This window comes from Aspergillus ruber (genome assembly GCF_000600275.1).
Source record: "Aspergillus ruber CBS 135680 unplaced genomic scaffold scaffold00027, whole genome shotgun sequence".
NCBI lineage: Eukaryota > Fungi > Ascomycota > Eurotiomycetes > Eurotiales > Aspergillaceae > Aspergillus > Aspergillus ruber.
In genome coordinates, this window is record NW_024467323.1 from 184,862 (window position 1) to 207,862 (window position 23,001).

General features: G+C 48.3%; 11 protein-coding genes across 11 annotated transcripts; 4 read left to right on the forward strand and 7 right to left on the reverse strand.

Moving 5' to 3' along the window:
- Positions 1-20: 20 nt before the first annotated feature.
- EURHEDRAFT_517650 (ribosome biogenesis protein URB2) lies at positions 21-4,579 on the reverse strand (the record flags this gene model as incomplete). Its single annotated transcript, XM_040786584.1, has 2 exons — positions 21-4,490; positions 4,562-4,579. The coding sequence occupies 2 exons, from the start codon at positions 4,577-4,579 to the stop codon at positions 21-23; spliced, it is 4,488 nt and encodes a 1,495-aa protein (XP_040636059.1).
- A 248-nt stretch (positions 4,580-4,827) lies between these two features.
- EURHEDRAFT_415498 (MICOS complex subunit MIC10) lies at positions 4,828-5,702 on the forward strand. Its single transcript, XM_040782708.1, has 4 exons — positions 4,828-4,902; positions 4,964-5,060; positions 5,234-5,384; positions 5,437-5,702. Exons 2-4 carry the CDS (start codon positions 4,977-4,979, stop codon positions 5,484-5,486), a joined length of 285 nt encoding a protein of 94 aa, XP_040636060.1. The 5' UTR covers positions 4,828-4,902; positions 4,964-4,976; the 3' UTR covers positions 5,487-5,702.
- A 427-nt stretch (positions 5,703-6,129) lies between these two features.
- mac1 (putative copper-activated transcription factor GRISEA) lies at positions 6,130-7,800 on the reverse strand (the record flags this gene model as incomplete). Its single annotated transcript, XM_040784812.1, has 3 exons — positions 6,130-7,490; positions 7,547-7,707; positions 7,766-7,800. The coding sequence occupies 3 exons, from the start codon at positions 7,798-7,800 to the stop codon at positions 6,130-6,132; spliced, it is 1,557 nt and encodes a 518-aa protein (XP_040636061.1).
- Positions 7,801-8,172: 372 nt separating this feature from the next.
- On the forward strand, positions 8,173-9,538 carry EURHEDRAFT_415500 (putative mitochondrial outer membrane protein (Sam35)). The gene is made up of 3 exons (XM_040782709.1): positions 8,173-8,634; positions 8,708-8,947; positions 9,005-9,538. Exons 1-3 carry the CDS (start codon positions 8,395-8,397, stop codon positions 9,398-9,400), a joined length of 876 nt encoding a protein of 291 aa, XP_040636062.1. The 5' UTR covers positions 8,173-8,394; the 3' UTR covers positions 9,401-9,538.
- A 482-nt stretch (positions 9,539-10,020) lies between these two features.
- EURHEDRAFT_380177 (cell division control protein 14) lies at positions 10,021-10,917 on the reverse strand (the record flags this gene model as incomplete). The annotated part of the gene is made up of 2 exons (XM_040779254.1): positions 10,021-10,604; positions 10,662-10,917. 2 exons carry the CDS (start codon positions 10,915-10,917, stop codon positions 10,021-10,023), a joined length of 840 nt encoding a protein of 279 aa, XP_040636063.1.
- A 1,050-nt stretch (positions 10,918-11,967) lies between these two features.
- EURHEDRAFT_462848 (FPP/GGPP synthase family protein) lies at positions 11,968-13,072 on the forward strand (the record flags this gene model as incomplete). Its single annotated transcript, XM_040784836.1, has 2 exons — positions 11,968-12,251; positions 12,334-13,072. 2 exons carry the CDS (start codon positions 11,968-11,970, stop codon positions 13,070-13,072), a joined length of 1,023 nt encoding a protein of 340 aa, XP_040636064.1.
- Positions 12,967-14,487, reverse strand: EURHEDRAFT_485057 (Smr domain-containing protein). Its single transcript, XM_040785547.1, has 4 exons — positions 14,319-14,487; positions 14,145-14,245; positions 13,834-14,084; positions 12,967-13,767 (listed from the first exon to the last, which is right to left on the reverse strand). Exons 1-4 carry the CDS (start codon positions 14,350-14,352, stop codon positions 13,416-13,418), a joined length of 738 nt encoding a protein of 245 aa, XP_040636065.1. The 5' UTR covers positions 14,353-14,487; the 3' UTR covers positions 12,967-13,415.
- A 2,787-nt stretch (positions 14,488-17,274) lies between these two features.
- Positions 17,275-18,504, forward strand: gpaA (guanine nucleotide-binding protein subunit alpha gpaA; the record flags this gene model as incomplete). Its single annotated transcript, XM_040784828.1, has 4 exons — positions 17,275-17,392; positions 17,446-17,788; positions 17,843-18,399; positions 18,461-18,504. The coding sequence occupies 4 exons, from the start codon at positions 17,275-17,277 to the stop codon at positions 18,502-18,504; spliced, it is 1,062 nt and encodes a 353-aa protein (XP_040636066.1).
- Positions 18,505-19,323: 819 nt separating this feature from the next.
- Positions 19,324-20,407, reverse strand: EURHEDRAFT_517658 (uncharacterized protein; the record flags this gene model as incomplete). Its single annotated transcript, XM_040786585.1, has 2 exons — positions 19,324-20,136; positions 20,195-20,407. The coding sequence occupies 2 exons, from the start codon at positions 20,405-20,407 to the stop codon at positions 19,324-19,326; spliced, it is 1,026 nt and encodes a 341-aa protein (XP_040636067.1).
- A 159-nt stretch (positions 20,408-20,566) lies between these two features.
- On the reverse strand, positions 20,567-21,417 carry EURHEDRAFT_415506 (uncharacterized protein). Its single transcript, XM_040782710.1, has 2 exons — positions 20,899-21,417; positions 20,567-20,818 (listed from the first exon to the last, which is right to left on the reverse strand). Exons 1-2 carry the CDS (start codon positions 21,341-21,343, stop codon positions 20,808-20,810), a joined length of 456 nt encoding a protein of 151 aa, XP_040636068.1. The 5' UTR covers positions 21,344-21,417; the 3' UTR covers positions 20,567-20,807.
- A 614-nt stretch (positions 21,418-22,031) lies between these two features.
- On the reverse strand, positions 22,032-22,564 carry EURHEDRAFT_192016 (uncharacterized protein). Its single transcript, XM_040777912.1, has one exon. The coding sequence runs from the start codon at positions 22,417-22,419 to the stop codon at positions 22,084-22,086; it is 336 nt and encodes a 111-aa protein (XP_040636069.1). The 5' UTR covers positions 22,420-22,564; the 3' UTR covers positions 22,032-22,083.
- Between the last annotated feature and the right edge of the window lie 437 nt (positions 22,565-23,001).

A 23,001-nucleotide genomic window follows, 5' to 3' on the forward strand; every position in this document is an offset into this window, starting at 1 on the left:
AGTACAGTATGCATACAGTATCACCCCTTGTTCCACTTTCCAAACTTCATGTAATCATCGTACAAGGTCTTGAACACTGACCGTCCAGATGCGTCCAATCCTGCGTTCAATGCCCGCATCGTCTCTCGCGACATCACATCCAATACCGTGTACAATCCTGGAAGAATCGCCGCTTTCACTTCAGGCGTCATGGAACCGCGTAGGGAGCTCTGCGCGTACTCCATAATCAGGTACTGAAGGTACTGACCTGCGATCCGCTTGGCTTTCTTCGTCTGATCTGTCAGGCCTTCTTGTCCTCCATGACCGGACTGGGTGGGTCGCGATACGGCGGACACGGTTGGGTCGCAGAGGGAGGTGAGTAAGCGGGTAAAATGCACAGCATGCGATGCCTGCAACGGTGCGAGCCAGAGCGGCTGCTCGGTCGATCCCTTCTCTAATCGCATGGATCGACTCCGTTTCCGAGATCGCGCATACAGGCAGTTCAGCAACCGCTGCATGGCTGGAAGAATCAGGTGGAAACGACCTCCAAGCTTCTGGCGATGCAGACCCAGAAGTACACCCATCAACCGACAAAGGCGGACGTAAATCGGAGCGGCGTAGTCTGTGTTGATCCGAGGGCCTGCTTTGGAGGCAGCGACCGCAATCGCGGCCAAAACATTGTCAATGTTCCACTGCGCGATGCAGCGTGTATGAGTACGGAGAAGCATGTCCAAGCATTCCGTAGAAAATGTGAAATGCTCGATACTCAGGCTACGAGGCATCGACTCTGTAACCGCAGTGCACAGTGATGACAGTTCCTTTGCTGCGGCGCTTTCCTTGTCCTCGATAGCCGGCATCGAAGCAACTGCCAGACTGGCGACAAGCAAGCGGTAGGCGGCGTTGTCTCCTTCAAATCCGATACTTCGAATTTGATGAATGACTCCAGTTAGATTATCCACGGACATGGATCGGAACCGTTCCAATGTAGCACGGATGAAGAGTTGCTGCTGTTCGCCGTACAATTGCTGCAAGGGAAGAATCTCAGCGACCTGCATGATAGGTGAGGTGATATCCTTGTCCACTCCTCCTCGGCCAACCAGCACTCGACGGCGGATAAGTCTTCTCAAGGGGGATTCGGAGTCGATCGATTTCTCAACATAACTCTCGATCTTCGATAAGAATTTGTCCACCTCGACATTGTCGGTGGCCAGGTCTTCAAAGTCTTCCAGCGCATCCAGAACCTTGATCAGGGTGATTGTGTCTTCCAATTTCTGCTTTTTGCATTGATCCTTAACAGACTTCACTTCCGCCACAACTAGATCGAACACCTTCTGGCGGCAGGCTGCAAGCTCCATCTCGTCTAGTACTCCGGACAGTTGTTGGCGATGAACCCACAACTGCGACAGCGAAATCCGCAAAAAGAAGCAGTCCATGGAGTCGCGGTTGATGGATTTCAATTTAGACGCCTTAGATGTGACTTTACGGTACATCTTCTTGAACAGCTTGCTTCGGTCCTCGTCCGAGAGAACAAGCAACTTGGCGATAACCGCCTTGTGCAAGTGCCGGAATGCTTTCATAATTTGGAGATCAACTTCGGTGCCTTGCAGAGTAACCGCTTTGGCAGCGTTCCACGTAGGTTCCCAATCACTGGTCAAAGCTGCTCCGGACTTGGGCATACCAGCCAACTTGGCCATCAACGACAACATACCAACGGTAATCTCCAGTGGGTTATCCTCCTGGCGAATGACATCTTGTAGCAAGTCCAAAAGGACCGCCCTCTGGCGGCGAGTAACCAAGGGGGCGGGAATCCTCTGCAGACTCTCAACGTAAAACTTGCGGTTGGAAACATCGCTCTTTATGTGTTCCGAAAGCACAAAAATCAAGTCACTAGTAATGCTTGGCGCGTTGAGAAGGTATTCATGACACACCACACTGGCCCAAGCTTGAAGGAATCTCGCATGAAACGGAGCTCTCTCCAATCCAGTTGAAGATGCATGGTACTGCGAAGCAGCCAGCGACAGTATATGTTCAAACAGGGAGCGCCTAATGTCGTATTTGATCAAGCTCCAAACACTCGGGCTTCTCACGAGTGTCAGGAAATACCCCAAAGCAAGCGAGGACTGGAGATCAAGAGTTTCGGCGCGACCATTCCATGGCGAGGCCATGGAGCCCAACGCATCCTCTTTGGTAATAACTTCACAGAAGTCTGCAATATCGCGAGTGAGTGCATTGAATTTGTCTAAACCAACTGAATCGATAGACTCCTTGATAGCCACGAGAGAAAATCGATAGGCTTCAAAAGACTCCAATGCTGCACGTGGCTTCTTCATTTGGTCTTTGCGGTGCCGCTGAATGGCCTTTGCAGCAACATCGGTCAATTTCATCACGGCGTGGCCGAAGGAATTATCGGTGGACTGCGGATTGTTCTCCAATAAATCCCGAGCAAATCTCCATAGCCGCCATCTCCAATGCAGCGTTTGCTTAGAGGATAAGGTCGAGGTTGCAATTCCGATGATAGAGTGCAAATGTTCGTTGGCGTCTTCAAAATTCAAGTTTCGCCTTCTCATTCCCGCTTCCAATATCACGAACTGCGCATAGGACCCGGCTGAGTCGGACACCCGACCATCTTCGTGCTGAATCTCGACCGAAGCTGCTCGCAATTGCGCTTGGAAGTGTGCATTAGTGAGAGGGTTTTGCATCACTTCACTGTAGACGTTGCACAAATCATCATCTTCCCATACTGTGAAAGAACCTAACTTGCTGTTTTGAGAACGGCTATCCTCCACAGCAATGAGCTGTTCGTACCATAACTGCATAAATGTCGGTAAATCTCTCGCAGATGTGAACCCCCGCAGCAAAGGAATCACAATCCCACTCTTGATCAGTTCGTAATGGGGATCCAGGTGGGACTCGTTGCTCTTCCAATGAAGCAAAATCTTTTGGAACAAAGCATTCAAGAGATTTACAGCATCCGGAAGGCCAGAATTCGGCAGGAAAATGTCGACACCTAATTCAATGAGCAACGCTGTCAGGTTCCAGTGAACTTGTGCTAGCTCGTTCTTAAGGAGACCAGTGTATGCAGCATGGGTGAGTAGGGTGTGCAGAGATAGTTGAATTTTCCGATCAAGGACCACACGGAATAGTCGTTCGAGAAGCAGTACAAAGTCAGAAGAGTACGTAGCTGGGTTATCCTCTTTGGTAATGGAGAACTCAAGTTCGGCCACGGCAACGAACAAAGTCTCCAACCAAGGAGCTTCGTGTGTCTGGAGCCGGAAGGTGTCCCGAGGAACAGAACGCGACGCAATTTCGAAAAAGTTGGGTAGGAGTTCGGCTGTCTTCCAAAGACCTTTCTTTTTCATAACATCTGCTCTCTCTGTAGTCTTCTCTGTGGCGGAGACAGTGTCACAGAGAATCGGCTTCAATGCATCGGTAATTGGCTTGACGGGAGTCCAGTCCGGATCAGCTGAAGAATAATTTATCCCTGAACCTCCTCTCTTGAAGAAGCCTTCACGTGCAGGAAGCACAACATGACGTGCAATGATGCGCTCAACTCCTTGCAGCACCTGCGCTCTCTCATCAGTGTCGAGTTGAGCGGAACGCACGCAATGCTGAAGTCGCATCGCATGTTGAAAACAGTGCTTCGCAAAACAATCATTGCTGGAATTGTTCTCTGAATAATCTCGGCGGGATGACCTTAATTCCCACAGTTCCAAAATTGCCGGAAGAACGTAGAGCAAGTGCTGGAGATCAGTCGTCTTTCGTCCGTGCGAAAACTGGGTAGTAGCGAGAGCAGCCAATCTGAACGATTTGGACAACAACGTAGCAACCGACTCCGGTTCACCTCTAAGCGCATGCTTCAGGTGAGAACTAGCTACTTCATCAAGGACAAGCGTGCGATTTGCTAGCGTCACGATGCTGTAAAGGCAGTCCAGCAAGCGGATGAAAGTCAAAAAACATGAGGCTGGAGACTGCGGCGATTCGTCGATATCCATCGCATCCCCTTGGTTCCCATCACCATTTTGACCGGCCCTCTTCCTCTTTGTTCCCTTCTTATCACGCTTCGACCGTTGCTCCGGCATATCCTCCACCGTCTGGCTGGACTCCGACTCCGAGCACAAGAACTCTACCGTACCATTTTCAACACTAGCAAAAATATCTTCTTCCAGGTCGGAAATCGTATCGTTCAGAACCACAAGGAACTTCTGGTCCTTCAATGTCGTTGCCAAGGTTTTCGGGGGTATAAGATCCACGAGTTGCCGTAGAAGTAAGAACGAAGCCGACTCAACACGGTAATTCTTCCCTGTCCTCAGCTTCTTCAAAAGCCACCGGAGAACCCACTCTTCCTTCGGGGCCGCATTGTGTCGGATTTTCGCGGCTCTGTTGATTTCCGGATGACTGGCGCATAAAGCCAGATCAAGACCGATGATTTGGGTTGCCTCGTTGAGTTGGCTAGTCGGCGAGGCGGTGCCCTTTTCTAGTCGCAGCAGGGCCTCTTGCGACGAGCGTGGACGCTGCAAATAAGCACAGCCATTAGCCGCATTCCTCTTGCCCCAGATCTCTGATAGGAAACTCAAAAACTCACCTCCGCAACCGACGGCATCACGAAAGAAAAACCAGACGACTTGGTCTAAAGAATGCTCCCAGGTATTTCAATCGTCTGGCACATCTGCAACCAAAAAGTCTTGTTCTATACTGTCTGAGTGCAGCACATATAAAACAGAAAGAACTGGAAGACAGAAAAGAAAAAAAAAAAAAAAAAAGAAGCCCGACTGACGACAGAAACGCCGGCACGCCTCCTCAAACGCCTAGTTTTTCCGACCGCCTTCGCCCGGCAGAAGCTCTGCCCGAGACGGACATCGCACCCGACCTATTCCTACTCCGCCATCACCAAAACCTGCCGTATTTTCTTGCTTGTTGCAGATAGTAAGTGGACTTACACTCGATTGACTCGATAAAAGGATTAACAGAGACATCTCTCGACTAGAATTACTATCGCAATGGCCGACTCCAACGAACCCAAGCCGGTTGTGCCGGTCCAGAGATCAACCAAGCCCGTCAGCGAGGCCCTGCTGAATGAAAAGGTACAGCATCATATTGTGCTAGATTTATCTTTCATATCAGTGGCATACCCGAGACATGTTTTTGATAGGCATTGGACGGGCAGAAGAGAAATCTGCAACGCCAATTGAACACTACACTCACGTGCCCCTCCGTTAAACAGTCAGCTAATACGGCCCTCTTTTCCTATGTCTAGTGGGATCGCGCCATATCCTCGATGCTTATCCGTTCCTCGCTCGGTCTCTCGTTTGGTGTTGTCTTCTCGGTTCTCCTGTTCAAGCGCAGAGCGTGGCCCGCGTGGGTCGGTCTTGGTTTCGGAGCTGGACGTGCGTGGGAAGAGGCAGACTGTATGTCAACAATCCCCGGGGTGTTTATGGCATTTGACTAACAAGTATGTAGCTTCCTTCCGCCGGGGTGACTCACCTCTGAGAGATGCGCTGCGTCGGTAGATGGATAAAATTATTATGTACGATACCTGTACAGCTGCGAACAAGTTAGATGGAGGCCCATTGGCAAAATGAGGTGTCCTTGCTTCTTTATATTCTGTATGAGCCTGACTTTAGCATGGTGATGATTTACTCTTTTTCTTCCTATCTCTGTGCTCTCTACTCCGTATCATAAGTATTATCCGATTGTAGATCCAGTATTTTCGATAAAATACTTATGTGAGCCAATATTTTTGAGGTTAATCCTACTCAATGACGGAAAATATTCTATTATTCGATATATATATTCAAGGTCAGTTCTAGGAGCTTCCAAGGAGCCCAGAATCCTGACCATAAGACTTGATGAGAACTATGAAAATTGCAAAGTAATGCAAATATATAAGGATAAAAAGCAGACTCAAACAGAAGAGAGGAGAATAACGCCATAGATGTTCCCGTTTTCAAGTCGAACCCAAGCACCAGACACACGAGATAAAAAAAAAAAAAAAAAAAAAAAAAAAAAAAAACAAAAGAAAAGAAAAACTTGCCCAATAACCTTGGCTTCAGGTATCTATCGCAGGGGTATCATGATGATCATTAATACGAATTGGAAATCTGTTGAAAGTAAGAGTATTCCCACCAAGCCGTGAAACCAAACAAAGACTGGCTACAGACTAGGCGAAGGAGCAGAGGGATCTCTCGACAATTTGGGGCTCGACTGCTGAGCCGGTGGGCTGGCGTGGAAGCCAACACTTTCTGTTGGAACCGGCTGGAAGGTAAAACCATTGTGACCGCTGTGCGTAAGACAGCCAACGCAGCTGCAGTCATTCCCGCATTGGCAACTACCAGTCACATCGGAGCAGGAACTTGGCAATCCCACAGGGTACTCCAGTGTATAGTACTGGGAGGGTTCCATGAAATGATCTGGTGCATAGCCAAGGTGAGGCGAGTAGCCCCCGCCCATCTGGTGGGAATGAGTCTGTCCTGAGTAATGGTTCATGGCGGTAACGGAATAGTCTAACGGCGTTGGGGCGGCATTCGTGGAATATGGAGTGTGTCGGTTTTGTTCTTCACCATTGATGCCTACTATAAGACCCATTTCTTGAACATGTTGTCTTGTCGTATTGTTGAATGGATGAGAGGCGCACCCCAGGCACTGGCAACCATCACCGCAATGACATATGTGCTCCGAGCAATCAGCAGTGGGCGATGTATGCGGAATGCTCTGAGGTTGTGTCGACGAAAAAGCCGGCATGACCATTGGTGTGAATCCAACGTTGTGTGGCATGTTTTGGTACGGATAGCCCGACGCTGTCGCGTATGGAGGTGGAAAATAAGCGGGTGCTTGAGTTTGTGGCTGATGCACCGGAAAGGGTTGAACCAAAATATTGTGGCCAGGGGCATGGAAATCCTGCCATGTTGGTGCAGGGAAGGGAGGGTAAGGTAAGTCATTTGCTGTTGAACCGTTTGATGTTGCATTATGGTCGGTGCCGTTTTCTTCTGGTCCAGGTTTGAATGTGCCGTGTTGTTCTACTTTCGGTTCTTGCTTTCCACAACAAGAACCTTGTTGAGATAGCTTCTCAGGTGGCGGTTGAGTTGGTATAGTGGCCGCTTTGCCTGAGCAGCAACTTTTACTCTCAGAGGCTGTGACTCTGCTAATGTCATAGGCTTGGTCCTGGGTCACATTTGGCTGTTGTTGGCCCAAGGGACCGTAAGAGACCGGAACGCTTTGGTTCTGCGGCGTATACAAAGGCAAATCACTGGGTGCACCGTTATCAGAACGCTGGTTTTCCGCTTTGGCAATGGATTCCAACGCTCTAGCAATGTTTTCAGGTGCCGCCTGAAGGTTGCTCTGCCTTCTTCCAGCTTTCTGGATCTTTCCTACAGCGGGCGGAGGAGTTGGCGCAGCCGGGCTTGGAGTAATAGCCGGGGCGATCGTGATTGGCGTTGTCGTCGAACGGGTAGACGCTTGATCGGTTTCATCTTTAATAGGCACCTCGTACAACGGTCGACACATGCAGGTTGATCCTAGGACAACAGTAAGCACACGCGAACATGACATAGATGGCGGCTAAGAAGCAGACCTTTTGGAATGCGAACCATCACTGCATATGTCTTCTTACAACTGCATGTTCCTTTGGGATGGGGGCATTTGGCCAACGGGCGTCCAGCCTTCGGGACTTTCATCATCAGTCGATCGAAATGCTGGCATTTTGACGATCGATGGCCCCGGATACATGGTTCACTGGAAACCATAGATTTATTAGTATATGTAAATGCTAAATTTAGGCGAGGACTCGTACCAGGACCACTTTGCGCCCTCTTCGTCGAGCGGCATAATGAATGAGCGATCGGTTCTTTACAGGGCTTAAGATGACATCTGCGACCATAGAACCCGGTTCCTTAATTTAAAGCCCCTCGGTTTTCATTGAATATAAGCCAAAAAAACGCAAACAGACTATGCTTCAGTCCAAACAACCCCGGGAGATGTGTTACTGGGGTGCGACAAGGTCGGTCAAGAGATATCGGGCGGATCATGCGGTGGAAATACTAATAAAGGTCGGATAAAGATAAATAAGAAAATGGCGTGAACCACAATGAAAGATGGCAACGGGAAGACCCGACAACCCCGCTAGCAATGCTTGAACGTCCAGAGAGGGAAATTGGATAAATAATCCCTGCAGTGGTAACTATGTAGTATGCTGATTCACTCGATAATAATCGCGGGGTCGCGGTTTTTCTGCCGGGATCTCGCAATTGCCCGGTTCCTGAAGGCGGTGAGTTATAGTCGCCGCGGAACCGGGCTGTAATCAATTAACTTCTAACGACTATGATATTGCGCGGTGAGCTTTATTTTCACTAGACTCAAAAGGGATCTGTTGATGTTCGAGTCTCGTCAAGACAGATTGAAACTTCATACACCGCCCTCTACATGGCTACGGAAACCCTCGCAATGTCGGACAATGTCGTTGCGCGCACCCGCGAATTCTTCTCCGTCCCTGCCCCGATAAAACGCATCTTCGACCGGTTTCCTCTGACCACATATCCTCCGAATGGTCTCCCTGAACGGACAGGGACAAACACACAGGGAAATCGGTTGTTTATATTCACAGACACGACGAATGCCCGGCGTGGGAGACCGTCGTTCAACCCGCAATGTCTCAAGTGGCAGGTTAGTACGGTGCCATTATTTATCTACAGACATGGCCGTAAAAAACTAATAAACAACTTTATTGGTGTTACAGGCGTATCTGAAATTCGTTGGCATTGACTTTGAGGTCATACCTTCAAACAACCACGCATCTCCGACGGGAGCCCTCCCTTTCGTCCTTCCCGCCCTTCCATTGAACACACACGTCCCAATTCCAGCCGGCAAAGTGCAAAAATGGGCCATTGAACAGGTTCACTGTGAAGAGGAGCAGCAGCTTAATGTCCGATTTGACGTTTACGCATCTCTGTTGGATCACCGGATACGGAATGCTTGGGTATGTTCATTTCACTATGTCCTCGAACGTCCCTAGAACTCACATATGGTCATCTAGTTATACGCCTTGTATCTAGACCCGGAAAATTTTGACGCAGTTGCACGGACGCTATACGTTGACCCAGTAACTACCAGCTTGGTGGTCCAGTCCGCTCTAAGCTACCAGCTCCGACAAGCCGCGCGCGACGAGCTCCTCAAGTCGTACAAATACATTGATGTTAGTGATTTGGAAGCAGAAGCAGATAATGCATTCGAGGCTCTGTCGACATTATTAGGGAACCAGCAAAACTTCTTCGACCGCCCAAAGCCCGGGCTGTTTGATGCTAGTGTCTTCGCATACACGCATCTGATCATGGATGAGGGAATGGGATGGAAGCAGAATCGGCTGGGACAGTTGTTGAAGAAGTATAAGAATTTGGTGCAGCATCGGGAGCGATTATTAAAATACTTTTAGGCGCCTTTTCTCTTTCTCAAAGCTCATGTATATTACCAGCGTTATGTGATACTATGTCATGCGGAATTAACTTCTACTCTTATACACATCTTTTTCAAGGTAGAATAAAAGGAGGAATAGAAGAAAAACTTGAGATTTAGGGAACTTGAGTCTTGCGTATTTCATGTGCCATGAACATCAAAGTACTAAATTGCCCTCGCTTGGCTCTCGTGCTGTTTTCCGTTACCATGATACGCCCTAGCCCTATGACGCGGAGGTTTGATGTAAGACGACACGATATCGTCCACGTTAGGTGATGTGATCTCAATTGCAAGCAGATAAAATTCATAACCAACGAAACCGTCTCAAATAGAATTCCATAGCATAATGATCAGACGAGTAAGGGCCAAAGGATCGAATAAAACGCAAACTTCCGTGCCTGACGGGGACAAATAGAATGGGAATAGGAAAATCCAAAAGAAAGCAAGAGGAAAATGGAAGAAAAAAGTAATGTGTAGCCAGACCTAACAGGCATAATCCAAACAACGTAAGCAAAATACACCCACTCCCTCGCTCAAATGCAAAGCTCATAAACGAGACCGTCAACATCGTGCGTAGCATATCGTATCCCGTAATCCACCTCAGTAAACAGTGGCTCCAAAAGGTGCCGTTTCCTTGAGATCTTCAACCAAGTCCGCCACGTTATTGAGATATCTCCCCAGCAGCGCTTGTTTCTCGTCTGTCGTGCGCGTGCTGCGGTTCCCGTTTGCTGAGTGACGACTTCCTTTGGGGCTCCGCAAATGTGGACCTCTGCGCTGCATCCCCGGGCTGGGGAGATTGGTGGGGGTCTCGGGCATCAGGTAGAAGTAGAGGAACTCGACAAGTTTCAGCTTAACTTCTCGTGATGTTGCGCGTTGCTTGAACAGGGATGTCACTGTGAGCAGACCGTCGAGCTGTTCAAAGGTGCGTGTGTTGGCCGGGTTGTCCAGCAAGGCCGTCACGAGGGTGAGGAGGGTTGTAGATTGGATTGCGGGGCAATTAATCGGATCGAGGAGGTCAAGGAGGAGGTTCATGTAGATTTCACGGGCGAAAAGAGTTCGCGACGGCGGATGTAGAAGAAGAGCACCTTGGATGAGGTCGAGAGTTGCAAGGATGAGCAGGTCGTTGGTGCCATTGCTCCCCCGGCCTAACAAATGTTCTAAACAAGTGACCAGTCGCATCGCCACTAGGTTCGTCAGTTTCAATCTATCTGAGATAAATAAGGCCGTGCGATAAGGCTTACCATTCCACTGAAACCCTTCTTGTAATTTGAAAAACTCCCGAAACGCAGGGTCGTCTTTGATCTCTGATAGCGGTCTAGCAGCCGGCTGGGGCGAACCCATTCCCATCATCGACCTTTTCCGCACGACTGACGACTGTTTCGCTTTGGAGAGACATATCTGTGCGAGAAGACCCTCAACCTGACGCAGGCCTTTGCGTACTTTGCTGGGCTCGTATGAAGAGAGGTAATCGAACGAATGGGCCAACAACGTCTCCATGAGGTTTCAGAGTAACACTAGACGGGAACCGGATAGTAAATGAAGCTAAGGAAACTATAAGGAAGTAGAATAAAGCAAAGAATAAAGCATGTGACCCGATAAAAGAAATATGTAGAGAGGAATATTAAAAGTGATCGTAGTGGATGAGCGGGAACTATACAAAAAATAAATAAGATCTGGTTCGGATAGTCGATGCTCACCGCGTCCCCAGTTTTCGATTCCCACTTAATATAATCTTCTTTTCGCGCTCACTTCCGATAAATTCTCCAATGCCTTGATTCGTTTCCTGGGACGAGCGTCAATCATGGATCCTCTTTTATCTTAGCTTCCTTGTTCAATGTCGTTGCCCCGGGTGACCCAGCGCCCTGTTTGTCGATTGATTCCCGTTTGGACCAGGTGAAGGGTCTTTGATGGATCGGAATATGAATGGAGAAGGCTTATTGGACCGTATCAATGAACAGGGCCCATTCTTTGCCAACTGGCAATGGCTTGTTGTCTTTCTTCAGCTGGTGGCTGACCTTGCGGTCTATCAAGGAGGAATGTCCTCACACGGACCATATCCAGTCATACAATTACGCTATCCTTGCAGCGGTCGGTTTCATCGACATAAAACGGCTCAATTAATGACTTCATGCCAGATAATAACGGCTACGGAGTATTACATGGTACCTAGGAGCTTTCTTGGGATGTCACGAGAGTGAAATAATGGCATTGCATTGCGCAGCGCATATGCGGGGTGCATGTGATATCCAATCTCTGCCCCCTCCATCCAAACCACAATATATCTTCTTTTTTCCCATGCATCTCAACGTCTCTTTTTCGTTCTTTCTTTTTTGTTAATAAGTAGCGAGACCAAAATATTAAATATAGCGCTAGGACGTTGACTGCTCTAGCACAGATTTGCTGACCGCCCCTGCATTTTGTCGTCATCAGTGGCAGTTCCGCCAGCACATGCGATCCAGCAAACAAGGCGCTTCGACCACAAATCGCACAGCAGACATAATAATACCGAAACCTGAAGATTATAATATGGATTCTAGGCCAACAGAAATGAATGGAGGGCCTTTGCAGACCACGAATACCTCTGTCTCGGACGGCGTGGGCAGACACAAGCGGAATCGGTCAAGCTTAGATGGCGCCAAACATAAAGACGGACAGTGGTCAGAGAAAAATGAGCGGATTCTGATGGGGCCATACGAATATATGCAGCAGCATCCAGGAAAAGATATTAGGCGGCAACTCATCCATGCCTTCAACGCATGGCTGAAGGTCCCTCCAGAAACTCTGACCATCATCAACAGGGTGGTGGCGATGCTTCATACAGCTTCTTTGCTGTAGGTTGCCTCTGTTTGAACCTTATCTACCCGAAAAGTTTCTTTCTATCCTAGAACTGAGACTAATGGATCTTCCATGTAGGATCGACGACGTTGAAGACAACTCCATCCTCCGACGCGGAATCCCCGTAGCGCATAACATCTTTGGCACTGCGCAAACCATCAACTCCGCCAACTACGTCTACTTCCTTGCCCTCCAAGAAGCCCAGAAGCTTAACAGTCCCACTTCTATTGACATCTACACCCAAGAACTCCTAAACCTGCACCGCGGCCAAGGAATGGACCTTTTCTGGCGCGAAACCCTCACCTGCCCCAGCGAAAATGAATACCTAGAAATGGTTGGGAACAAAACTGGCGGTCTCTTCAGACTCGCAGTGAAACTGATGCAAGCTCAGAGCAGCACGGGGAAGGATTGTGTGAGCTTGGTGAATGTGATGGGGTTGATATTTCAGATTTGTGATGACTATCTGAATCTGTCAAATACAACATATACCAAGAACAAGGGCCTTTGTGAGGATTTGACAGAGGGGAAGTTTTCATTTCCTATTATCCATAGTATACAGTCAGACCCGGGGAACCACCAGCTCATCAGTATCCTGAAGCAGAAGACTAAGGATGAGGAGGTGAAGTTGTACGCGACAAGTTATATGGAGAGTACAGGGAGTTTTGCATATACGCGACAGGTGGTTCAGGATCTGCGTGGTCGGGCGTTAACCTTGATCGATGAGATCGACTCCAGTGGTGATACACAGGGCGATGGGGCAATGGTGCGAGCTATTCTGGATAAGATCACGGAGACCACGTTAAATGAGGCTCGATGATTCCTTTTTTGTTTTCGAACGTGTTTGGATTATGCTTTGCCATTGGTTACCGTTACATATACCCTTGATGTAAGCCTGGATTTGTATTCTAAAAGCGAAATGAGAACATGGGAAATAATATCTCTTTATATATATAAAGTGTCTGAAACCTAGTAAACAGAAACCATTCCCGCAGGTATATAGATACTGAAACTGAGCAGATAACCAAAAAGCCCGGGGTATACCAATCCAATGAGATGAAAATCTCATCATATCAAAAAGCGTCAATCGTATCAAGTATAGATACCAATATAGCATAATAACATAGCGAAACCGTAGCGAAACGACGACACGTTGCCTCTCTTTACATAACCACACAGCAAGCCTTCTCCAATTTGCGCAATACACGCGGCAAGACAGCATTGACCACCTGCTCGACCCCGTCCTGCTGCTGGTTCTGTCCGCCATGCTGCTGCTGCGGTTGCTGATGATACTGCTGGCTGGGGTATTGGTGGTGCGAGGACTGTTGCTGGTGCTGGTGGTCGTAAGGCGAAGGAACGGAGCCCAGATCGGCGGCACCACCGGTGAGGTTAACGTAGATACGACCGGCGTTTTCCTCGGTGGCGTACTGCAGGCCCATCTCGCGACAGACCTTTTCGACACGGGGCTTGATTTTTTGGACGTGGTTCGCGGAGTGGTTTCCTTTGCCGACGATGCTGTTTCATTGATTTGCATTAGCTACTTTGTCGCAGCAAGAAGCTGATCGAAAGGAAGCAACATACACATGAAGATGGTTCTGCCCATGCGACTTGGCGTACTTAATCCTCTCTTCTAGGATATCCTCCGCCTCCTCAACAAACTGCCCGTGCAGATCGATAGTATCCGCCGCGACACGACCATTCGCATTGTTTTCACGGAAAATAAACTCGGACGCTTGTTTGTTGTATTCCTCCATCTTACGCCCATGCGCCTTACCTTGTTCTGAGAGCTCCTTGGCCGCGGCGCCGTCGCCGCTGGTGTAGGCATCTTGGGACTATTTTGAAATGAATCAACAGATTGATCGCGACTAGATGTTATGAAAAAGGAGGCGCACCCGTTGAAAGCACGAACCGCGCTTGGAGGCTTCTTGTCTGGCTAAGTCGCGGAGACGGTCATATTCGGCTTCTGAGTCGTTACTTTGGTCATGGTTGAAGGCTGTATGGCGTTGGGCAGTGTTAGCGACAAGACGAGACGAGACGCGCTGGCAGGACGATAGACATGTACATACCCCGAGGGCCCATGTGGGACATTTCGTGATACATAGTAGTTATATACTTGTAGATAAGCGATTATGTTCTAAATAACTTTGTTAATTGTATGATGACCCAATTTCGGGTCAATTGAGTCAACAAGGCTTGCAATAAAATGAAGAGAAATGAATTCGGCCAGATCTGGTCTGGGGCCTAAGGGGAATCGGAGCATCGGCGGTCGATCGTCCCGATCTCTTTTTTTTTTCTTTGGGTCAACCCTCGGTTCCGTGGATTACATGGAGCATGCCATTTTAGTACATTTTCTTTACCGCTTCCATGGCTACAATTATTGAGGACCCATCTGGATTCCTTTGTCTGTACTGTACAAGTATCCAGGGTATCTTCGGAGTATGTGGCCACCATGTACGATGCCGGAGTGAAGTCCCTTGATTCGGGAATTGATGTTATCCAATCTTCTCCATAGAGCTCTACTGAACTGTAGTACTGTGCGTACTGCATATCTGCACTGTACAGATGCTCCAACCTATTAAACCCCGATACAATGCAGACACCTTTTTGTTCCTGCTGCGAACTCAAAATCCAAACTTCAGCTATTGTCTCCGAAACCATGGGACGAGGAATTCGTCCCCATCTACGGAATATTACTCAGTGCCATGGTCAGCAGAGAGAGCACACTATGTATGTTGATTGGTACCATTGCTTAAATAGTTCCGTGAGTTTTCGCGAATGCGACGTTGACTGTACTTCGTACTTGGTATACTATCGCGGAGTCTGGGGTCCAGTGCCTCACAACCATTCGATCTTGTCACTGGTAGGGATAGATCCATCGTAGCGTGACGAATTCGAAAGTCGTGAAAACCATGTCCATGTAAATGACCAGCTAATCTCTGTGCATTGCTTTATTTGCTTGGTGTTGATAAGCAATAACTTCGAAACCAATGGTGTACTGGAGCAAATGATCTATTTGAGCTCGCGAAGTGCCCACCATGGTCAAATATAACTTAGCGATCGACTCATTGCCGATCGTCCTCGGCGGGAAGAACAAGACAGAATGATCCTACCAGTCGGTCGGAATCATTGATTGTTAGCATCTGCCTGAGGTTGTTGAGCATGATACGGGTGTAAGCGCTGCCTTCCCCTGGATACTGGAGGATGTACTCCGCCCGTACTCCGTCCGTACTCCGGAATTCATATCGACTCTATCCGTACTGTGGGCCAATATCCGCGAACACCAGAAATCACATCCACTTTAATATTAATAGAGTTACCGAGCATGGAATGCTCGGTACTCCGTAAAGATCATGCCATGTGGTGACCTCAGACTCTGGAACAATAGTCGCGGGAGAAGACTTTATGTCAGCATCTGCACCGAAGGCGACTAGAAGGTTGGTGGTGGAGATGTGCATCAGGGGTATCTGCACTCCGAGGTTCAGTAAGGTACCCAGGAACAAACAGTGAATTCAAGACAATTGAAATATGCGCATATCAGGGTTGGTCTTGCATGCTTCATAAGCCTTGTTCTGACTCCGTATTCCGTAAAATGAGCCCCAAATACTGGGCAAGACAAGATTATTGTTGCGGAGAGATCGACGGACAGTTAAGGGGAGGTGGATAAGGTACCATGCAAGTATGAGGAGACGAGTCAGAACCACATGTCTGGCTGGACACATCACTTGCACCTCGTTCCTGACGTACACATAGAACAACAGTATAGAGACTTGATTAATTCACTCTTTATTCTTGGATTCAGTCAATCCGAAACGAGTCACTCGGAACTGAGTAAGTGGTAGTGGATAACAGGGGGGCCAACTCTGCCTTTTTCAAACTGCAGCAAAGATAACCACGGAGTTAAGCAGATCTGCGGAAATATCACCAGCAACTTGACTACTCCTGAAAAATGAAGTACAAGTAGTAAGAGCGAGTGAGCTATCATGTTCTCGGCCAGATTAACCGTTTTTTTTTTTTTTTTTTTTTTTTTTTTTTGGTTCGTGTTGCTGAATCTTCTGATTTCTGATTTCATCTCGGCTATCTTCACACTCGTAAGTCTCTATACTTGTACTCTGCATAGAGTGATAGAAGTAGTCTCCGTAGTAGGTAGGTGCTGTAAGTATGGTATTAGTCTGTATTAACTTGGCCCACTAAATAGGGGATACTGTGTATCATTGGTCTATGAATATACCGAGCGGATCTTCTGGGAGCCCCTTAGCCATGTCCACCAATCAAACCCGTAACACCGGCCTCTGTAAAACCGCGTAATGAAAACCCTCCACTGGAGTCACGCTAAGCGTTTCTGCAACGAGCCAATCACAAAGCGCAGCCCCTCCTCTCGCCCCTTACTCTCAATTGTTCACTCTTCGGGCTTTCTCTCTTGTCTGTGTCTCTGCCTTGTCTTCCTTCTTTTCTTCTTCTTCTCTTCATCCTTTCCAGTTCCTCTTTTTTCTTTTTTCTTTCTTTTCATCAGTTCTCGAACTGCTGGATTGAGGATTTGCTTCCATTCCTCAAAAAGATCCCGTTCTTTATTCCTTTTGTCGCCTTCTTTGTCTCTTAAATCCACTTCCCGTCCGAGGTTGCGACGCCTTAATAATAATATCTCTTTTTTCTCCTCTCCGTTCTTTCAAACTCCCTGAATACTTTCCATCTACCACTATCCTCTCTTTTCGACAATCGCGTCTTCTGAGTGAGAAAATGTAAGTCCCTAATGAAGAAGGAGCTTTACAGAATGCTTGTTCTCCCCTAAATTCTATTATCCGGTTGGCCCGTCGGAGCTGCCAATCGCCCTTGCTTCCGACACAGTCAATCTGCTTGGTCGCGCTTGTACGACAGGCATGTCGCCGCGGAGAATTAAGCAGAGTGTTGACGTTTGCCTGTTTGCCTTAGTCTCTAAGACGCTTCTTCACCTTTCCTTTACGACCCTTTTATCGATTTTACTACCCTTCGTTTACATAAAACCATCACTACGACACGACCTCCAAAATGGGTTGCGGAATGAGTACCGAGGACAAGGAGGGCAAGGCCCGCAACGAGGAGATTGAGAACCAGCTTAAGCGCGACAAGATGATGCAGAGAAACGAAATCAAGATGCTCTTGCTGGGTAGGCACACCCTTTCCTGGTTTGTGGTGAAAGTGAGGTTCTGACCATCGCAGGTGCTGGTGAATCGGGCAAGTCGACTATTCTGAAGCAGATGAAGCTCATCCACGAGGGTGGCTACTCGCGCGATGAGCGGGAATCGTTCAAGGAAATCATCTTCAGCAACACTGTCCAGTCCATGCGTGTTATTCTGGAAGCCATGGAGTCGCTCGAATTGCCCCTCGAGGACGCCCGCCATGAGTACCACGTACAGACTGTCTTCATGCAACCCGCTCAGATTGAAGGTGATAGCCTTCCTCCGGAGGTTGGCAATGCCATCGGTGCTTTGTGGCGCGACTCGGGTGTTCAGGAGTGTTTCAAGCGTTCGCGCGAATACCAGCTGAACGATTCTGCTAAATAGTAAGTTCTCAATGTTCACACTGGTAGTCTTTTTTTTCAGGCTAACTCTCCTAGCTACTTCGACGCTGTTGAGCGTATTGCTCAGCCCGACTACCTTCCCACCGACCAGGATGTCCTTCGCTCTCGTGTCAAGACTACCGGTATCACTGAGACCACCTTCATTATTGGCGACTTGACCTACCGTATGTTCGACGTCGGTGGTCAGCGTTCTGAACGTAAGAAGTGGATTCATTGCTTCGAAAACGTCACCACCATTCTTTTCCTGGTCGCCATCTCTGAATACGACCAGCTTCTGTTCGAAGATGAGACCGTCAACCGTATGCAGGAAGCGCTCACTCTGTTCGACTCGATTTGCAACTCGCGGTGGTTCGTCAAGACTTCCATTATTCTTTTCCTCAACAAGATCGACCGTTTCAAGGAGAAGCTGCCCGTCAGCCCCATGAAGAACTACTTCCCCGACTACGAGGGCGGTGCCGACTATGCCGCCGCTTGCGACTACATCCTCAACCGCTTCGTGTCTCTGAACCAGGCCGAGCAGAAGCAGATCTACACTCACTTCACATGTGCCACTGATACCACACAAATCCGCTTCGTCATGGCTGCGGTCAACGGTATGCCTCACGTCTTAACCCCTGTCTTAGCCATGAAACCTCCATTGCTGACTGCTTCCAGATATCATCATTCAGGAGAACCTCAGACTCTGCGGTCTCATTTAATGACCTCGCGAAGAACTTATGGAGTTGAGGATGTCTCGATATTTAGATCGCACGTTACATGGCTTGTAATACGGATATCAAGTGTGCCATTTTTCTTATCTGCCTGGATGCTCTTTACCACTTGTCGCCATTTCCTCTTTTCTATTTCTTGTCTTTTCTCATTTGATCCTGGCGTTGAGACATTCCCTTTGCTCCACTTACTAATATTTCCTTTTCATTTGTGATTCCCCTTGGTTCAAATGACATACAGCGGCTCTTTATCCATCATCGATATCCATTTCCATGACCAGAGCCTAGGGGTCTCTTCTTTCCTTCTTCTACGCATGAGTCGTGGGTCTTTTTTCTGTGGATTTCATTCTCCGGGCTTTGGGCCCCGGCTTTACGGTTTCATTTTCGTCCATGGGGAGGCCCGCCTTGTGTTTTTCTTTTTTTGGTGAAAATTTTTCCTTTTTTCTTGATTCCCTTTTTGATTTGGTTACCTCAAACCCTCATTCTGCCGGTATTTCCCTTTATGTGTCTGTCTGATTTGAAAGCTGGATATCCTGCCCTCGTCATCAAATCCTGTGTATAACTCATTATGTCACGCATCATTTCCTTTATCTCGTGTTCCTTTCTTTTCCCTATCGAGGACGACGGCTATAGGGCAATGGGCACGGGAACGACAGGGTACGCTTCATGTCTCTTCTCATGTGTCATGCCGGTCGGTCATTGGGTCATAGTAAAGCAAGCGTTTGAGATTGGAATAATGCATCTGTAGTCTAGTACATATGATCCCACATTCCCAGTATTACATAGTAGGATAAATAAACGCCCCGAGTTCTAGAACCGCAACTTCGGCCCCAAGAACACAATCAAAATAGCAATCAGCCACAACCCCAGAATCCACGCATAGAGCATCATCCGTCCCCACCACCCCTTCCCCTCTGTCATCCTCCTCAGTGTCCCCATTCGCTTCTCAGCCGCACTCATATTTGTTGTCGTAGTATCGAGCCCATCTACAGCGCGATCCAGCACGGATTTTTCGGATTCGAGCGAGGTGTGGAAGGACGTGGAGGAGGACTTCAGTTGCGTAGCGAGGGAGAGGAGGGATTCAGTGAGGGATTCGTGTTCGAGACGGGAGGTAGAGAGGGATTGTTCTGTTGTTTGCGCTTGTGCACGGTCTGGTTGCGGCGGTGATGTTGGCTGGGGTTGGTCATGGGTCTGATAAGAAGTCGACGTCGCTGTTGGGTGCTGGCGCTGGAAACCACGATTTCGGAAAGTTGATGTGGGCGGATTGGCCGTCGCAGAGTCGTCACGGCTTGTCTTTTCCTTCTCTTCTTCTTCTGCCGGTGGTGGTGGTTGTGGTTGCGCATCCTCCATCGCTGTCTTCTCTGGCGCATTTAGATCACCCTCATCGTCACTTATATCCACTAACTCCCCTTCCCCCTCATACTCCTCTTCCTCGATATCATCGTCGCGGTTTGCTTGCGCCTCCGCCTGCACAGTAACATCCCTCAGCACACCTTCCAACGCCCTCAGCGTCTGCCTCTTCCTCCCAACCTCCGTCTGGATCTCAGATCGCCGATCAACACGTTTCACGCTAGTAATCGACTTTTCGAGTGTATTCAGAGCCGTGCGCGCGTAGTCAATGTTCTAGTCTCATTACATTAACACCCAAAACCTTACAGGGGGGGATACGGGAAAATCATACAGCCTGCACCCTCATCCGCTGAAACTCATCTCGTACCAATGGCCTCAGATCCGTAGTACTACTGAGAAAGTTATATTCCAAGCGCGCGAAAAGGGGGGTTATCGTTAGGAGTGTCGAATCGGCATCGTGGGCGATAGTGTTTGCAGAAGCAGGTGATGTCGGTGATTTAGTGGATGGGGGTAGTGTTGATGGGGGGAAGACTGTGAGTGTCATTTTGTTTGGCTAGTATGTTGAGATGCTGAGGTTGTGGTGGTTTGACTCCGTACGAAGTACGGACAGCTATCTCCGATGTCACGATTTGATTACTAAGCGGTTTTACGAATGGAGTATGAAGCACGGATTACAACTATAGCTGAGCTTGGGTAGAGATATGACAAGTACCATTATGCCAATACTACTAGTAGACGAGTGGGAATTAATAAATCATGGCATTCCTCAATGCGTCGTGATCACGTGTCGCGTATCGTAGCATGAGAAGCCCTCATAATGGAATGAGAGCCAAAGCAAAAAAAAAAAAACAAAGGGGGAAAAAAAAAATCAACTATACTCAACCACCTTTCGCTTCCACTTCCGCACACCATTTTCATCTGTATCTTGAAGATGCTGGACGGTTTCACTCCGCTTCTGCGCCGTATACATCACGTTAGATTCTGGGCGAGACCGCCTATCACTTGATATCCCGGTAGAGGGAGGCAAAAACGCACTCTGAGGATTTTTCACTGGCTCGCTTGATCCTGCCCCTGGCCCAGATCCTGACCTAGGGCCCCGTTTTGCCTCTTGATCTGCATTTTCACAGAATCCTTGGTGCGATCCGCTTGCATGAACGCTGCCACCTGGCGCGGCATGCATCGTCGAGGATTCAGGGGACAAAGGCTCCGCTGGTGTCTCAGTCAACGACGGTCGACTCCCAGTATGCCGTTCCTGGCTTAGCATGGCGGCCAAGTGGCCACTCGACGGCAGTGGCGTGCACCAAGACAAGGGCTGCAGGATATCACAGGCGGATGGCAAGGGAGCGCGAACATCGCAAGATAGATCCTTTGGGGGGCTATTGGACATAGGCTGTTGTTGGTCCACTGCAGCCGTGCCAGCTGGCTTCTCTTTGTCGCCACTGGCGCCAGATGTCTCTGGTAGGGACTTTTGCGAGTCCATTTGCCTCCAAGATAGTGCGGGCCACCTGCAGCGATGTTTGATGCGCTGGACGAGGAGTAGGAGGCAAATTAAGCAGAGGACGGGATAGAGAATTTGCGTCGATGTAATTTGCAACTCTTGGGAAATGAGTGAATCGCTGTCCTCGCTGTTCATTGCAGGAACTGTGTGGCTTGTCTTTTTCTGACTGGGAACGAAAGGTGCTCCAAGCTGAGGTGCTCAGAAGATTGCTGTAACGAACGGCAAATAGTAATTTGCTAAATGAGAAAATCAAGTCACAAGTAACGAGAGTGCTGTTCTTGAAATTCCAATTGAGACTAACAAGAGATGAAGAGTTGGGGTCTGCTTGCTCTTGAGTTAGAAGGGAGACGGCTATATAAAGACCATGACCAGAACGATGAAGGCACGGTCCACAGCAAATACTGAAACAGACCAGGATCTTCTTTATTAGAGTTGACAATTCCCTATGATGTATGAGATGCAGAGTCCAGGCTCAGGAGAGCCAGTCCCGTTCAGCAGTATCCAAGAGAGGAAAAACGGCCATATCCGGCGGAGACTTCTTCCTCTAGTTCTCGCTCTCTTTGTCCTCGATTGGCATAATTCTATTCTAAAGCCAACCCACCAACTTCACCTTTTGTAAATAATCACAAGGTCTTTCTAAACAGGTGGGGAGAGGAAAAAAAAACTGAGGGGTGCGGGTGAAAATGCAGGTTGCAGCTGTACCCGCAGTTGATGGCACAACACTAGCAAGGAAAACGAATCAAACCTCTTTTTAGCATCCTGTCACGGAATAAACTAGGGAATCCGAGTGGACTGGGATAGAGGAGGAGAGAGAGAGGGAGGGGGGGGGGGAATGTGGCAGCTCCAATGCGAGGCGAATTATTTTTTTCAGCTGTTGAGGTTTTGCGCCACCATAACATCCTATCACCAGCATTGCGCCGCTTAAAAAAAAAAAACTTTTTCTTTTTCCTTTTCAAGTGCCCCTGAAGATGATCCGATCCATCGCTCACAGAGGCAAATATGCACTCGCAGAGGCAAAATGCAGTATTCAATAGTTGCCCTTGTGGACTCAAGTACATGCTCCGGAGTACTTAGTACAGAGGTAGTGGTGATCTGCTGATATACTTACCGCAGCATTAAGCGCCAAATACACACCAATACCGCGTGTAAATTACGCACAGACGCCAAACTCGCACTACCAACTTCTTTCATCTTTCTCAGTTCAGCTCAGCCATCCAACTAATGCTTCTTTTTCACTTCGGTAAATCGTCACAGATCCACTGCATTGACTGGATCCATTTCGACCTTACCTTCTGTCAATGCAGATCCCTGAATTGCTATTATACCCAAATCGCCAATGGCTGTGCTGAATGACCCATCGGGCATACCGCTTAACTGCTCGTAGGTCGTTATACTATAACCCAGCAGAAGCCAACAGCAGATCGATTCAGCCGATCGATTATGTCGCCCACACAGAACACGTCAAAGACGATCTGATGGAACCGTCACGCCAGATTAATGAGAAACATGGCGGCGGTGAAAGTTGACATTTGATTGTGGCGCGGCTGCTGTCTCTTCCCCCCAGCATGATAATAGGCTCGCGGAACGCACGGCACTATTTTTTTTTTTTTTTTTTTTTTTTTTTTTTTTTTTTTTTTTTT

Excerpts from the sequence above, each read along its gene's own strand:
- EURHEDRAFT_415498 (XM_040782708.1), top strand. The coding sequence starts at position 4,977 with ATGGCCGACTCCAACGAACCCAAGCCGGTTGTGCCGGTCCAGAGATCA. Across the intron at positions 5,061-5,233 it reads AGGCCCTGCTGAATGAAAAG|TGGGATCGCGCCATATCCTC; the intron begins GTACAGCATCAT and ends TCCTATGTCTAG. Across the intron at positions 5,385-5,436 it reads TGCGTGGGAAGAGGCAGACT|CTTCCTTCCGCCGGGGTGAC; the intron begins GTATGTCAACAA and ends ACAAGTATGTAG.
- EURHEDRAFT_415500 (XM_040782709.1), top strand. The coding sequence starts at position 8,395 with ATGGCTACGGAAACCCTCGCAATGTCGGACAATGTCGTTGCGCGCACC. Across the intron at positions 8,635-8,707 it reads CGCAATGTCTCAAGTGGCAG|GCGTATCTGAAATTCGTTGG; the intron begins GTTAGTACGGTG and ends TTGGTGTTACAG. Across the intron at positions 8,948-9,004 it reads ACCGGATACGGAATGCTTGG|TTATACGCCTTGTATCTAGA; the intron begins GTATGTTCATTT and ends ATGGTCATCTAG.
- EURHEDRAFT_485057 (XM_040785547.1), bottom strand. The coding sequence starts at position 14,352 with ATGTATCACGAAATGTCCCACATGGGCCCTCGGG. Across the intron at positions 14,085-14,144 it reads GCGGTTCGTGCTTTCAACGG|TCCCAAGATGCCTACACCAG; the intron begins GTGCGCCTCCTT and ends ATTTCAAAATAG. Across the intron at positions 13,768-13,833 it reads GGGCAGAACCATCTTCATGT|CATCGTCGGCAAAGGAAACC; the intron begins GTATGTTGCTTC and ends TCAATGAAACAG.
- EURHEDRAFT_415506 (XM_040782710.1), bottom strand. The coding sequence starts at position 21,343 with ATGGACTCGCAAAAGTCCCTACCAGAGACATCTGGCGCCAGTGGCGAC.
- EURHEDRAFT_192016 (XM_040777912.1), bottom strand. The coding sequence starts at position 22,419 with ATGTACTTGAGTCCACAAGGGCAACTATTGAATACTGCATTTTGCCTC.